The sequence below is a fragment of the Calonectris borealis genome, chromosome 2 (genome assembly GCF_964195595.1).
Source record: "Calonectris borealis chromosome 2, bCalBor7.hap1.2, whole genome shotgun sequence".
In the NCBI taxonomy this organism is placed as follows: Eukaryota; Metazoa; Chordata; class Aves; order Procellariiformes; family Procellariidae; genus Calonectris; species Calonectris borealis.
This window is the reverse complement of record NC_134313.1, coordinates 27,327,993-27,344,579: the sequence shown is the minus strand read 5'-3', so window position 1 is coordinate 27,344,579 and position 16,587 is coordinate 27,327,993. Positions and strand designations below refer to the sequence as shown.

The window sequence follows — 16,587 nt, the reverse complement described above, 5'->3', positions numbered from 1 at the left end:
GGGTGTCTCAGGAGTCCACACCAACGTTACCAGTGATTATAAGTGTATATTTCCCACCTAACACTTGCAAATAATTTTTTTAATTCTAGAAATTTGGTTTTTTAGTTCTGCATTTTAACATGCATTTTATTGTCACTGAACTCTTCTCTGGTATTGAGAGGAATGTCAAAGTGGTCCGGGAAATGCTGGTGCTCCTCACTCCTGACATCACTGTGTTACCCACTTAGGACATTGGGGATGGTTCCTCACCAGACTTTCCTCCTCCGAGCAGCACATCAAGTCAGTAACCACACCACCATCTTCTCTGCACACCTCCTCTCACACACATTTCTAGCAACAAATATGCAACTCTCTTCCGAAAAAGGATGGAGACACCCTTTACCGGTGATGCCAAACCATCACTGAAAGTTGTTCCTCCTCAAGCCCGACCACTTGCAGCTGCGTTAGGTAGGAATCTCGCGGTGCCAGTGGGAAGATACTCAGGTGGGCTCCCACAGGGCACAGTGAGGTGTCAGAAAGCAGCAGCAAATAAGCCACCGCAGCAAATAAGCCACCTGGGCTGGGTCTCGCTGGCGGCATCCCCGCGCAGCCTCCCAGTCTGCAGCCATGGCCACAGGGTACCAGGGCAGCACTGAGGAGCTGGGCTGGAGGACAGGAGACAGCTGCCTTCTCTCCAAGGCAGAGCAAAGATCAGAGCTGCTTCTCAGCACAACTCACCAGCACAACTGTTGTTCATTGCAAATCACACACTGAATTTTTTAAATCAGACGCAGTAAGAACAAAGGGCCATATGTTTCCTGGCTTTGCAAATCATGTGGGGAGCTGGAGGAGCAGGGAGAAATGATTTGGAATATTGCCTGGTTGAAAGAAAGCCATTACCCTTCCACCCCACCATGCCCAGGGGCTGGCGTGAGTCCCCAAGCCCCAACCCCAACCCGGCTGCAACCCCTCGCTGGCCATGGCCACAAGCAGAAGAGGGGCTCCCATGGCCAGAGGAGGAACCAGGGAGTGTCAAAGGAGCTCAGCACCAAGAGTGCATTATTACCAGCAACTTATTTCCAGTCCAAGAGGAACACCTGCTTACTGTAACTTCTCATCCTCCTTCCCAGTTCCTGGTTTTTTGCTTCCTGACCTATTTCCCTGTATGTGCTGTGTGACCACAGAGCAGTAATGCAGTGTGTACCTTCTTCTAAGAGGCGCAGAGAGAAAGGGTTCCCAGTGCAGACATCCCATAGCGGCCTCTGCCAGGACACTTCAGGTGTAGCCAGTGTGCCCAGGGGAACCTCCTTCTCCCGGGAAAGGCGGGAGCTACCTCCGCAGGGCTGTCCGACCAGATTGTTCATCTGAGCAGCCAAACCTCCCACTGAATTCAAAACGCAGCAGGGCTTGTGGTCCAGCAGCCACCACCTTTCGCAGGGGCGAGAAGTGATGAAGCCAGGGTGTGCCCGCAGCCAAGCCACCAGCTGGGGTGTTCACAGGGCAGCAGGTCCCAGCAGATGACTGCACTGTTGGTTGGAGCATCCCCTCTAATTATTTCCCTCACATCTCCCACAGGAGAAAATCTGCCTAGAGGCCATCCAGGGAGTAACCGGCTCCCACTTGCAGACTCCTCGCAGGAATTGTCCAGGCCAGTTCGGAGCTCAGGTTCAGAAGGACTTTGTTTAGTTCCAGCTGGCAGCACAACCACCCTCAGCCACCCCAAAACAGGACCTGCTGCTGACAACTGCTGGTAGCAGACAGGGGCTGTACATTGGGTAATTAATTTTAACTTGTCATTATCAGACCTTTTGGCAGAGGCTGTTTAAAAGCTGTACTTGTTCAAACAGGAGCTCTCAACAGTCCCATCTCCAGGAGGCTCAGTAGGTTCTCCTGGGTCTGGGAAAAACAAAGCAGCAAGTAGCTTTGGCTAATAATAAACAACCTCTACAGGGGATTTCTGGTCACCTGAAGTTATCTGCCTGGCATATTGCAGAATGAAATGGAAGCAGCACGCACTTTGATAGACAACTATCAGTGATGTAAACGAATGTTTCCTCACATTTTACCAGACTTTTCCCCATAGCCTTTCTCAGATGGTACTTTCTCGGTTCTTAGGAATGCAATTCAGATGCCACCACACTGGAATCAACCCAGCCAGGTCTGGTTTGGATGCTGTAACAGACATATCTTAGTGGATGTATACTATTCACACAGTGAGCACCCGGAGGCAGAATAGAAGCTGTCATATCTGGAGATAAAATGAGCAAGACACACTAGTTTCAGATACCTTCCTTAGCAGGTCAGTCCTCTGTATCTTAAACTCTGTTCTGTCTGCAGCTGAGCACTCCTAAGGTACGATGGCTCACAGGCATTGGGGAAAAGCAGCTGCAAGAATGCCAGGCTTGCTTGAACTGGCTTTCAGCATATTCCAGATTCGGGAAAAAAAACAAAGGGCCAAACTTGAAGCATTGTTCCTCTCCTACTCAATTCTTACTCAAGGATTTCAGGAGAAGTGTAGCCTGAAAGAAATTTTGTGTGTGGTCTCAAGATTTTATTGCCTAATTGTAATGCAGTAAGAATTAATACTGTCCCACGGGACTCTGGCCCTCCCAAACGAAACGCCAAGATCCTGGATCCTGATAGAATGATGCAAAGTGGCCAAATTTGGTAATGGGTAGAGTTGGGACCTTCCATGGTCTTAACCACCACTGAGGGCACATCTGAAGGTTATAATGGGTCGTGATGGAGCAACCTCTTTGAAGTATTACCAAGCATTGTAATTTAGAGAAGCCCTCAGGCTGCCTTAAGTTACTTACAAGATCCTACTGTCTTCTGCTGGCCCTGGAAAGGAGAAGAATAGAGCAGTTCTATGCAGTCATTTCTGCTTTTCCTTCTTGGCTCATAAGCAAGTCTTGGAGAAGGATGCCAGCATCAGCCAGATTTGCAGAGACACAGGTGCTCTGGAACTCAGCATTATGGCACCAAGCCTTTTGGTGCCTCCCCCGTGTTCAGAAGCCATAGCCCCGAGTTAGGTGCACAGGCACGCTCTGCAACACCTGGGGAGAGCTGGGTACCTCAGCTGGGGTCCACAGATGGCCATAGCATCAGGAGAAAGATGCAAGGGCATTTCCAGCCTTTCAATCATGGTGGCAAGTCTTTGGCAACAAAAGACTGAGATTACCCTCAGGGAGTTTATTGGTTCGGGTAGGTGTTTAGTGAGTTTAGATATTTCGCAGCTCAGCCTGCAGCTGCAGAGTGATTTTAGGACTCTGGGTTTTTAGGTGCCTATAGCAGCACTAGGACAGCGCTTAGGTACCCAGATCCCTTTGCTGCCGTAACCCGTGGTGCCTGCACTCAGTTCCTCAGGATGTCAGACACCCATAATCGCGTGCCAGCTGCAGCTTTGATTTACAAACTGTGGTCTTTTACGTCAGTTACAAACCCGCACAGCTTGCCCTTTCTTCGCTGGAAGGTATAATCCCATCATAACTCACTTACAACAGAGCTGGGCACCAGACCGACGTGTACCTCACTGATTTCAACAGAGAAATAGAGAGATCATGCCTTACTTCTGTTTGGAAGCAGCAATCAGCTTCACATAAGGTCTCCTTTGTAGCAAAGTCGCCTTCCTGGTCACAGGCACTCCGGATGCATGCCAGTGGTCCTACGTCACCCTCACCTTTGAGGGCTCCCTTGGGCCACCACCCTGTACCTCAGTGCTCCCGCTCTCTCTCGAAGGGCTCTGCAGCCCCCGCCCGCCCCGGGTACCGGCACTCCGGCACCGCGCAGCCCGGACCCGCGGTCCTGTGAGCAGCTGCTGCCACCCTCAGGTCACCCTTGCACAAAACCTCTCCTCCTGCCTTAGCTGAATGCTGCCTCTAAAACAAATAATTCGAAGCAAACTCAGCAAAGACACCGGCCAGTATGATTCCTGCGCCTTACTGGCATGCTAGTATTTCTTGCCGTGGATGAGTCAAGGCTTTTAATCTAAAAAGCTCTGTGTAAGAGCAGGAGCAGAGGCAGCTCTGACACGGGTGGCACAGACGCAGGAGAACCGTCAGGGCCACAGTCCCATCACACGGCTGAGTTTCAGGTCCAGGACTGCAGCGCAGAGCTGCAGGCAGGGAGCAGCACACGCTCCCTCTCGGCTGCGCGATGCCTCAGCTCTCTGCCACCCAAAAACTCCGAGCCTGCCACACCTGGGCGACCGGCCAGGCAGCTGCAGCGGGCATGCAGGAACACGAAGCTCAAACCAAGCTGCGCCTGCCCCGGGAACGTGTTACCTGCAAGGACTGGAACTGCAAGAGGGAAACTGGAAACCAGCGTTAAAGAAGGAGGTGACCTGAAGTCACCTTAATTCCCCACTTCCAAGCCCCCAGGTAAATCCCCGGCTGGATTTAGACACTCACACCCTTACACTCCCCTTTCCCAGGAGTTACAGCGCGTTTGCAGCTAGACCCACAGCTGTGGCCAAGGCTGGAAAAAGTGCTGCGTCAAGCAATCTTAATTGCTTTTTAACAAGTGTTTTGCTTGCATTTATACCACCATGCACCACCTACATCAACCTGTACCAGCTGAGGGGCATAGGTCCTGACATAGTTGAGATGAGATAGCAACAGGGGGAAAAAACCACCAGCGCTGCAAGGCAGGGTGTTGCTCTGAAGGCAGGCGGTGTCCCTCCTCGCTTCCAGGGCTGCTGCGCTGCGGGAGGAGGGATGAGCTCAGCGGAGCAAACTTCGCTTCTGCCAGCCCTTTGTAGCCAGGGGTTGGCTTTTACCGCCTAGCCAGTTAAACAAAAAACAATTTGAAGGTGGGCAAAATCTTTCTTCTTATTGCTCTCCTGCTATACCTGTGATCTTTTCACCTCTGTTATACTTCTGTAATTGTCCTAGAAAGAGGAAAAGAAATTAATTGTCTGGAGACCACTTTTATTGGCACAAATAAGTGCAGAACTAAATAAGCTGTGTTCTGGGGGAAATTTTATGTCCTCTCGACAATGTACGCTTAAGGCTGCTGCTGGTGATAAGGATTTTTCTTGGAAGCTTCTTTCCAGAGGTTGCCTGCATGCTGAAGTAGAGAGCAAGCAGAAACTCTTTTCCAAACAAGGTTTGCTCATAAGAATGTCAGGGTCAGCAATATTTTCATCTCCAGCATGTTCTTCCCTCCTAATAGTTGTCTGTTGGATCCTGAGACCATCATAGCTGCTAGGGAACAAAAGCTCTAGCAAGATAATTTCTGGGCTGTGTTTAGCTTTCAAATCAAAGTGGAGATTTCAGAACTTGCAACACTTTAGCAGTTTCTTAAAGACCTTTTCAGGCCATTAAACCTTGCAACATCTCTGGGAGGGGACCATTGCTTTTGGGTGATGCTTTTCTTTATGGTACAGCTATGCAAAACAACACACAGAGACTCAATGACTAGACAAAGAGTAGAGCCATTGCTAAAAGCAGCCTGAGGAAAGCTGGTGCTACAATTTCAAGTGGCTCTCCAGTTTAGGCAACCTTCCACTGTTCATCTGCATGCTGCAGGCTCCTTGGTTAACACTGGCTTCTAGGAGCTGCCAACACAGTTAGTAAAAGATCTCACAACCCTTTCCAGGACACTGATTTCATACTGGTGGTAATAAGTTTCCCTCCAAAAGCAGGATTCCTGAATTCTTTCATCATATCAGATTTTAAAATCTCATTTTTCCTGTGCAGATTCTGTTGCTCTACGTCCATCACAGATTTTAGATCCCAAGGAGCTTTTGAAGATAGTCAGTGGCTGTTGGTCAGTCACAGACCTCGCAGATCGGTACTTTCTCCATACTCCTAATGCAGTCCAGGAGATCACTTACATTGGAAGGAGCCTTTGGAGGTCATTTAGTCCAACCATCTACTCAGAGTGGGGCCAACTTCAACGTTAGATCAAGTTGCTCAGGATTTTGTTCAGTCCAGTTTTGAAAACCTCTAAGGATAGAGCTTCCGCAGCTTTCTGGGAGGCCTCTTTTGCTGTGGTTTTTTCCTTTTCTTTATATCCAGTCAGAATTTTTCCTTCTGCAGTTCATAACTATCACCTCTTATCCTTTTGTTGTGCACCTCTGACAAGAGTTCACATTCGTTTTCTCTCTAAACCCCAGGTCAGATGTCCGACTTCCCCCCTATACAGCCAAGTGTTGCATGCAATTTGGTTAATTTATCTTCACACCACTGCTATCAGATGAAGAGTTATTAACCGCACTTATGAGGTGGAGCATAGAGACTACAGATAGCAACTAAAAGTCAAAGAAACGACAAGTCAAAGGAAGACATTCACTAATTTGGAATGTCCCATTAAGATAAACGGTACCAAATTTCCATACATGTAGAAAGCACAAATTCTGTTCACATCAGCTGCAACTCAACTTACTCCCAGATCACTTTCCGCCCTCGTGGCTGGATGAAACAAGGAAACAGAAAATGTGTTCATGCAAGACTTCATTGTGATGCATATGTACAAGGCCGTTAAATGACCACAAGGCAATGTTAATCGCAAAAGCCTGCAGCTTGCAAAATAGTATCTGTATCCTTTAAGAGGTCAAGCTGCAGTGAAGGTTGCAAACATTTTCATCTGGATCATACTTTCAAATCTCCAGTGATTCACAAATGAATAGCAAAGAGAATTCAGTAACTCTAAAAGCTTATAGACATCAGCTGAGAGGAAACAATCACTTTACCAGTGACTTCACGGGCATTTGCCAAGAGCAGGAGACTTGGGAATCATGAGGTCCATTACAGGATCTGGAGGAGAGCATCCTCCCTCCTTTCACCAAACCCGACGGTTCTTCCTTTTTAGTAGCGGTATCTGGTTCCAACCTTGATTTCTCCACCATCTCATCCCTACCCATTCTCCTCACTTAGCACGACCTGGCCTTCTTTGGCTTCTCTACCTGCCTCTATACCCCACCTTAGCCTTTGCCTGCCCAGTCTCAGCCCTCCCTCCTACCTGTCCATCTCCTTGCTCCCCTAGGTCGCCTCCACCTCCTTGTCTCTCTCTGTGCCGATCCTGTTCTCACCGGTTCTCTTATCCCATACCACCCTGGGTCTAGTTCTACTGCTCTGACCTGGTTCTTCTTCCTCCTTGCGGCGGGTGGGATTTGGTGGGCTGGTTTAGCACACAGATGGGACAGTTCCTTGCTGTCAGCTGCTGCATTTGTGACCTGCCCAGCAGAGAGCAACTGGAAGCAAGACTCACGGGAAGAATCCCTTGAAACAACTCGGTCAGGTTGGACTGCATTTAGTCACTCTGTGGAATGTGGTGTATTCAGGGCCTGATCACAGGTACAAAGGGAATGCAGCTTGCTCAAGCTGGTAAAACCTGGCAGTTCTGAGTCTCGTACAAGCCTGGTGTGGAAGAAATCGGGAGACATTTTAGCTGCTCAAAAGAAAGAAGTCGTTACCATACATATTCCTACTGCCTTTTCCTTGCAAATATTTATAAACCGGTGCAGATTCTAAGGGTGATTTCTAACAGTGAAAAACATGCTAATACAGAAGTCATGCCTTTTCCTCCCATCTCTTCCCACCTCTATTTTAAGTCCTAATCCAAAATATGAAGGCAAGAAGGCATTTCAGCAGAAGGGTTTCCAGTTCTGGAATAAGGACAAAACAAACTGTTTTCTCCTACCCACAGTCTTAGGAACAGATCAGACATTTTTGCTGAAGCTTTTGACCCAACACAAACATAAATCAGCCTGGCAGCAGAAAATTCATGGGGGGGAAATTTAGTCCAAACAGGAAAAGTTTCGAAGTAACGAATGAGAAAAGTGCTGTATAGCAGGAAGTGCCAGCTTTAGTGTTAGGAAGTGCTGCCATCCCCTTCTACATTTGCAGTACATCTATCAAATATGTCATTAGCATGAGCAACCCACAAAGGTTCATCTACTTAACTCAATGATTTGGGCATCTAACCCAGATCCCAAGTCCGCAAGGTTTTGGATAAGCCTTGACTCCTGCACAGAGCTCTGTTGACCCAAGGAGGCGGTGGAGTCCTGTGTGTCCAAACCAGCTACAGGACAGGACGAACACCCCATCAAAGGCAACAGCTTCCAGCTGGAGGGAGGAAATGTCAGGCTGCACTTCTATTGTTGAGCAAATTCCATCCCTCAGAAGGAACCTTGAAAAGTCAAGGGTCACGAGGGACCTCACTGTAACGTGACATAACTCACACTCTAGAAAACTAAAGCCTGGGCCAAGGCAGTCATAATGAAGAGAGGGAAAAGATCTTTGGCTAATGGGCAGAAAATACCCAAAAAGCTAGCTTGCAGGGGCACAGGCTTTTGTCGCAGTGGCTGACATTTTGCCTATTTGGAAGGAAATGAATTAGAGGAGAATGAAGAACATATGTTGTCAAGTGGGTGTAAATCCAACTAAGCAAACAAAGGAGCACAGGGAGAACTCAGGCTGACATCAAGGCTGAGAGAGAAGAGGAGAGGCTGGAAGCAGCATCAGCTGCAGATGCTTCTAGACAGACATATTTCCTTCAAATCAGCTTAGATTTCCACACGTTGATGAAAAGCCTGGTGAAAGGTAGCAGCAACCAATGCACCTAACCGGGGAAGTTTCTAGCAGAATACTGCAAGTTGGTTGCAGTGTTCAGTATTACTTACCTGGGTCTTGACTCACGGTGCTTGTGCAAACATGTATTGCCCCTCAAGAGAAGGCTGCGTCATACGTTTTAAGTCCTGTAAGTACCTATGTCTACACAAGCAGTCTTGCTGTTGTACTAAGTAATAGCACACAAGGCCTTGTTAAAAACAGATTTAAATTCAGCTTAATCTTCAGTTACTTTATAAAGCCAAAAGTGGTTTTCCTCATTGTTCTTTATAGCCTTCCCAGATCATCTAGCCACAAACACATCATTTATTTAAGCCACACATAAACAACCATGATTTACGTCAACTTTTCATTCAATGGAAAGCACATGAAAGAACTACTTTCCTTCTGTGTGTTACTTGCCTGCAAGGGCTGGAGTCTCTCTTTGCAAATTCCTGGTGGTAACCCCAAGCAGTTGTCAAAGCTTGTTCCATAGTTGGCATTTTAAGAAATTCCTGTGAGTTTATTCCATTACAGAATCATTCAGTCACCATTTGGCACCTTTTTTGCACCAGATGACGAGTCAAAGAACTTCATGATCTCTGAAAAAGGCAGACCCTTACCTGGACTTGATGTCAACCTCTTGTCAGAATGCAAGATATACCTACTGCAGTGGTCATACAAACTTGTATGACACCCAAAGCTTGTTATATGGTTCCTTGTCAGACAATAAGTGAATAGAGTTATAATTCAGATTGCTATTCTGCAAGTGAATAATGATATAGGGTCACCATCTCAATCACAAAGAAGCCAAGATGGATAAAAGCTGAATCAATAAAAACAGTCATATGAAACCAGTTAAAAAAAACCTTGCTGCAATATACAGAAATAAATAAAACACCACCCCTTCTGCTTTTTAAAATCAGGGTTGGTCTCAGCTGAGAACATGCAGTACACTTGTCTCTTTGGCAGTATGCCCTAAGAAGTAACAGAATTTCTCCAAAAAGCCCTCCTCCCAGCTAAGAGCTGGCAAGGAACACAATATTGATTGCTGAATCTGAGGGCTGGCACCCTCCCTGCCCAATGTGATTCAGAGCCCTGCAGTAGCCGTTCTAAGATTAGCAGACCGTTCCCTAAGAGCACGTGTCTTCATGATCCCTTCTCCTGGCAGGGTGAGCACTCCTCTCTGGGCTCGCTCAGAGGTGCAAAGCAGCTCAAATCGGCGTCATTCAATGGAGTGCCCTACAACGCGTCTCGGCTCAGCTGGAGCACACCCTGACTTGATAACCCTCGACATCTCACACCTATAACGGCAGCTGGGTGTGTAGCTGGCACAGCACTTGCCGCTTGCTGCCTCAGGCATACCTCTACGCTCTGTACATTTTTGCTGATTCTGTAGCACTAATAAATGTCAAATGCTCACTGGCAATCTTTGCTTAGCATTTGTTGAAAAAATACGCTGCTTGCCATTGTGCTTACACCTGTGGTTTCTGCTGCTCTTGGTTTTCATGCTGCGCTGAAGACTCCACCATTTGAGACCTATTGCTAGGCAGACCTGCCTTATTCTTTGGGCCGTGTCCATAAGAACCACCACTTGGTGGACGAACACCTTTATCCTTCAAAACCAGAACAGCCAGCCAAGCATGTTAATCAACACCTTATGTTTCAAGCATTGCACTAGACCACAGCCATGGCTTAATAGCCCTTGCCTCCCCCTTTCTGCAGAGCAAGTCTTGGGTCTAGGAGACTAGGGCTGATTGGTGGGACCATGCAACATAAACTACATAGTGTTTTACAGCTGGCATCGCTGGCAGTGAATCCAGAAGCCACATCTGAGACCATCTGCTAGGACCTGATACTTGCCTTTCAGCACCAGCCACCTTCCCTGTCCTCTAGGGTTTCACAATTGTTAAAAGAAGGGACAATGTGACCTTGTAGAGACTTGAAATCCTCAATATACCTTATCAGTCAACAGTCAGATTAGGGTAAATTCACCACGGGGACTTCTCCTAGTAGATGTTTCTCACCTATGGGTGAAGAAATTCGCACGTCCACATGCTGCACTCTGTATGAAAACACTGATTATTGTATTATGATCATGTGAGCAGAATGGGCTCATTTTGCAGGCTGTTGTAGACTACTGTGGGAGAATCACAGATGGCATAATAAATTGGAGTCTGTATTCAGGCTTCCTATATTTTCCACAACCTATTCTTCCAGTGAGAAACATAATATTCCAGGGTACATCAAATTTCAGAATCAGATTTTCAATCTGCATCATGTGTAATGCCGTGTGCAACCTGTTATTTGGGTAGTATTGTCTTACCCAAACAACCAAGAAGCACATGCATACTTCCATCATGCCCTGAAGTCGTGAAAGGTTAACGAGGGGTGTACATTGGCTGGCCAGGTGGATGCTGGAGGAGCCTTCCGCCGAGCATCACCATGTAGCTGCCACTGCCAGAGATCTGGGGCAGCTTGGCGTAGCAGGGCACAGGCAGGGAACCATACTGAAGCTGTAACTGGCAGTGCATGTGTCTGTATGTGCCGCTTTGGGCTTCTTAACCTTGAAGCAACATTACTTAGTGTGATAGCCCATCTGCCAGAAATCCTTCCCAGCACAATGATCTGAGCCTGGATCACCTTCACACATACAGCAGTATGTGTCCGGGGCTCATCTCCTCTGGCCTCCCAAGAGCTCCACGGTCGTCCAGCACCAGGTTTTATTTATTTAAAAACTGCCAAAATAAAACTACCCTGGAGGCCAAACAATAAAAGGCCTTCTCTGCCAGACCTGCGTTCTGCTATCACGCAGCTACAGCTGTATTGTGCGGAGTGGTGCATGATGTGACAGCAAGTAGGATTGTCTGAGGGCAGGGCTCAACAGGTGAGGTGAGAAGGCCTGCTGAGATACCCCTGAGGGAGTGCCTTAGACAGAGAAGATGAAACATGGCACGGTGTGGATCCTGGAGCAAAATTCCTTCTCTTACATGCCCAGGTTTCCCCAATGGCACTGCCAGTTGGTTTGCTCCAAACCAGAGTCGGCTCATGTGCGTTCAGTGGAGATGATCAGGGTCCCACAAACAAAACAGAGGTGGAACCAAACTGGCATCTACTTGTGCATGCAGAGGCAAGAAACCACATAAGAGATCAGCATCAGCAGAGAGCAGAGAATGCCGGCGTGCTTCCTACAGACAGGGACAGGAGCACAACTTACAGAAACTTATGGGCAGCACAGATCTAAGTATGATCAGATAATTACTAATTACAGTAATCATTATTATACAGATTGGCTAGAACCTCTTTCTTGAGTTACAAAGCTGCAGGCAAACCTTGCCCTTGCTAATTACAATAAGCTGTGGGAGCTGTAAGATATCAGAGAGCCTTTGTCTAACAGCAAACAGGCACCACAGCAGCACAGCACCTGGGTAAGCGTGACTACCATGCTCCACAATATACTGGGTGAAGAATAGGCTCTTTAACAGCCAGCCTAAAATGTTAAAAAATTAAACTCTACCTATTAGCATAATTCTAATTGTTACCAAGAACACAATTTGCATGCCAAAAAGGTGTTCATAATTGATGACTTTCTCAATCATTCTCTCACTTTGGTTTTTATTATTTTCTGGTGTAGAGTCAAAGGAAACTCAAAAAACCCTCTGAAATAAATGTGGATGTGGAGAAAGGTCAGTGCACATGGCTTTCAGTTCCCAAACTGCATCAAAATGCAAGGAAAATGTTTGATGATGGTTTAGGATGGACTGTGAACTCAGTGACAATCTAGGAAAAGGAAGGGAGAGCACTAACTGTTCTAACACAGAGAAAAAAAAAATTTAACTGTTTTCTGCAAGTTGATTGGGCTTTTAGCCACCACTATCACAACATGTACCAAATATCCAGAGGTTGTACATCATGCGGCACAATGCAGGATTATCACAATGGAGTCCTATTCTTGCTCAAGGTCTTTCAAATTCTGTAAGTTTGCCGTATTTCTGAAAATTATTCAATCTTTTTCCTGGGCCTTTCAAAGTACTTCACTTAAAAGCTGTAAACTTTTGCACCCTCAGAGAAGAAGGAAAATATAGTCATAATAAAAATATAGAGTGAAAACGTGTGCAGTACTCTAGCGTTTGGCAAAAAGTGTCCTTAAATGTAGTTAGCTAGAAATTAGATATGCCTGTACTCTGTATGTCTGAGAAATGAAGTTTGTTTATTTTCTCAAGTAAAAGCAATAGGTGAATTTCAGAATATTTTGACACAGCATCAACCTATGGTCTCAGAATTTTGGACCTCAGTGGCTATTGGTCTGAGTTTCATTAAATTGTAAATTCAAGGGAACAAACACCTACCTTGTTATAAAGCCGCAGTTATACAGATACATAAGTTTTCACTGTCAAAACAAAAATCCAACCAGACTCTTGTTAACAGCATATACATGTATATAGAATTGCCTAATCTTATAAAATTTGGCTGAAGAGTTGCCAGCTTTACAAGCAATAAATCATTATGATCAAATGAAAACTATAAAACAAAGTAGACATACAATGTGCATAAAAACAATCTTACTAATGATGATACCAAAGGAACAGAAGACTGGAAAGCAAAGTTAGTTTTAAAAATCTGTATTATAATTATAGTAAGTATGATTAACCTAGTAATAACTGTAACTTTGCATAGATACCAGGAATCACATTCACCCAGAAACCTTGTCAGAAATATACAAAACAGAACTTGGCAAAAAGAACAAAAGCTAACTACAGATCAGTTGTTTGCTATACCTATGAGGAGGAGGATGCAAGCGTAGGGAAAGACACTTAAGTTTTGTTAGGTGGGGGAAGTTGGACTGGTTACATTCTGGAACATGAAAGAAACATTCTCTTTTATCCTTTCAAGGAAAGGATCAGCTAGAGTCTGATGTTGCCCAGAGAAGTGTTTCCATTGCATCAACTGTGACATGGAGAGTGGTTTCTTTGAATTAGGCTTCCCATGGTTTTGTCCAAGCTGGCAACTTCTAGACACAGAATGCTTTTCTGAAGAAGGATCTGAAAAAAATGATGCAGTAGACTCATCAGAGAAAACTAAGACAGAAAATTTCAGTCTGAATCAATAAACCAGTTGGTGATACAAATGAGAGAAAACAGAACAGCATATATAATCCTTCTATGTCAATGAAAACCAAACATATGTATTCACAGTAAGAGGGGAAAGGCTGTTTCTTGCTCATTGATTGAATTTATCCAAATCACCATACGCTAGCATAAAGACAAATCCTTTTACAGATGGATAGGAAAGGAAATATCTTATCTGACAATTTCCTTTCTTCTGTCTTCCTAATTCTGTGACATTTGGGCTGCTCCCATTCTTTAAGTAAATCTGAACCTAGAAATATATTGCAGCAAAATTCATGCTGGCTTCTATTTCCTCCCCGAGGATTCATTCCAACCAGCTAAGAATAATTTGAATAGCTATTTCATTGACTCAGCACATTAGAGCTGGATCTCTAGTGCACTCTGTACATCCAGATTATGGCAAATTGTTCAATATACACAATATTGTATACTGTATATCACAATAAGGAAAAGACTATGGCCTGTGAAGCACAAAGAGAGGAATTCACTTTGGACAAAGGATTCTAAAGCTCCGAACAGGACCAGGTCATTGCAGGGTATGTCACACGTTGCTGGCTTCATGATTCTGATGCACGTGACAAATGAAGAAATCAGTTTGCTGATTTTAACCAATAACTGCTGTTATTGGTTTAAAACCTGTTGTCAAGTATTTTCATAGCGGTGTTACGTGCTCCTTAGGAAAGACCAGTGGTATAAGCAGCATGATGACTCAAGAGTATTCCTGAGTTTTTTAAACTTTTGGAGAGCCCATAAAGACTCACATGTGCAAGACTTTCCTTTTGACTGACACATGATGCACATTTGCACTAGACTTGAAACAGACTTTACTGGTCAGAAGGAAATTTAGAAGAGATGCACTTCTCAAGTCCTTACAGATTCTGTGTTCCTAACTCCATAAATTAAACAGGTAAAATAGGCTTACAGCTTTGCAGCTGATCTGAAAGCCAGTAGAATAGCAAGCAACCCATCTGCATGAACCATACACAGTTAATTGCTTCAAGACTCCCATGGTTTCCTAAAGATGGCCCCAGTATGAATGGACAACAGGAGCTTGGTCAAGAATATCCAGTCTCATTGGTATATCTAATGAAGTTCATTATGACAAGCTCATACATGGTAAAACCTGTATTATACTGTTTGGCTCCTCTTTAGTTCATCTCTTGAATCATACTTGCTAGAAATAGAGGACACAAAACCGTGAAAGTTCTTGGCCTTTTCTATGTGCCAGCATCTATCCCCAGTAACCTGGAATCTGGTTCCCCGATGAAATAATTTGACAGCTTTTGTTCTTAGGAAAGGCAAAGAGAACAACTAGTAGCTGCATTCTGGGGTGATCAGACTGAAGACCACAACTCACAACAATTTCACTAGGGAACTGATGAGCCAGTTTGTCCTCTGCTCTTTAGGAAATCAAACCTTCCCCTCACGCTATCATTTCCACCACTTAAGTCTAAGAATGACCTTCAGGTTTTCCTTGATTTACTGCCAAAAGGTTCTATTCAGTGGGACCAAAATATAATTACCCTTGAGGAAGTCCTGGTTACAGGACCCAAGAGACCAATGTTGTGGTTGAATTGATGGAACCAATATGCGTTCAAAGCACAAGATAAGCAGTCAAGAGTGTTAAGACAATTGCAAAATGCTAAATAAAATTATATGCACCAGTGTTCATCACAGTAACAATATAACATTTCTCTGGATTTCTGCAGTCCAGGAGCTCTACCTGCCTTACTGCACACCAATGAGAAAATCTGGCTAACATTTAACATTAAAGGTGCCTTTTCCACACAGATCCTCTAATAGTACCTTAGTGGAGGCTGGTATATTTTAGAACATCACTTACTCATGCAAAAACAGAAGGTCTAATTTTTCAATCATTAAAGAAAGATACAAAGACAATGAAATCAGTACGTGGAGCAAAAATAAAGGAGAAAGTCAAATTCTTATGGCTACAGGAAGTGCTGGGCTTTCACTAGCCAAGTCCTCCCCATTTTGGGTAGAATGAGATGAGAAAGGAACACAACTCTAGCCTATTACCTGGAGACATGCAAACCATCAAGCAAAATAGTCTCATTCAGTCTGTATTACTTAATTTCTTGCCCATGTCTGTTGAGAACGTGAACTCTTGTACCCATTTCTTTGGTTCTTTCTATTGTGGTATCTGTATGCACTTGGAAAATATCAGTATTGGTACCTCACTATCACACCTGTAAATAGTGTACATGGATATTTCATGCCCAAAAGAAAGAAACATATCGGGGCAATAGACACTCTTTCCTTTAAGAAACTAGATGAGCTATAAAAATTAAAATGGATAATAACATAACTTATGATAATTTTTTTTTAATTCTGCTCCTAACTTAAACCTATATACCTGTATGCAGCAAGGTATTAAAACAATTTTGATATGTCAAAAGAACAAGAGACAGGTTCCTACAGAAAGGATAGATGTGCATATTTGCAGCTTGGCTTTACAACTGCCAGGGGATCTTCCAGCATTTCTCAAATAACTATTTTAATCATCCTGCATCAACTTTAGTTAATAACTGTGAAACGAAGGCTTATATTCAGAGATCTGGCATAGATCTTCACGTGGTATAGCTATCCTCAGATAAACAGCTTTTGAACTAGCCCTCACCAGCTACTCATTACTGTCCTTGAATACTGAGAAACAAAACACCGTATAGTGTCATTTGGTTGTAACAAATCACTAGCTGAGCTGGCCATAGCTAATTCAAGGAATTAAGAGGCATGATACATGAATTGGTTGTTACTGCAAAGGATGAATCTTTTCTCCTCTTCATCTTGTGAAGGGCTGCTATGGATTAGAAAAATCAGCCAATATCTGGAAGATCCCATAATGAACCCTCAATCCTATTTTACTGAGCATCGGAGTTTTCTCCAGTGACAGACTGTATATTCAGAAT

The 16,587-nt window shown here is 44.7% G+C and overlaps 1 protein-coding gene across 3 annotated transcripts in view; it reads right to left on the bottom strand.

Moving 5' to 3' along the window:
* Window positions 1-12,722: 12,722 nt before the first annotated feature.
* RAD54B (RAD54 homolog B) overlaps window positions 12,723-16,587 on the bottom strand; it is a 64,901-nt gene continuing 61,036 nt past the window's right edge. For all 3 annotated transcript variants that reach the window (XM_075141478.1, XM_075141479.1, XM_075141481.1), the window contains one exon: window positions 12,723-13,573. In XM_075141478.1, the coding sequence (XP_074997579.1) occupies window positions 13,356-13,573 (218 nt within the window). In that variant the 3' untranslated portion in view covers window positions 12,723-13,355. The remainder of the gene's footprint in view (window positions 13,574-16,587) is intronic.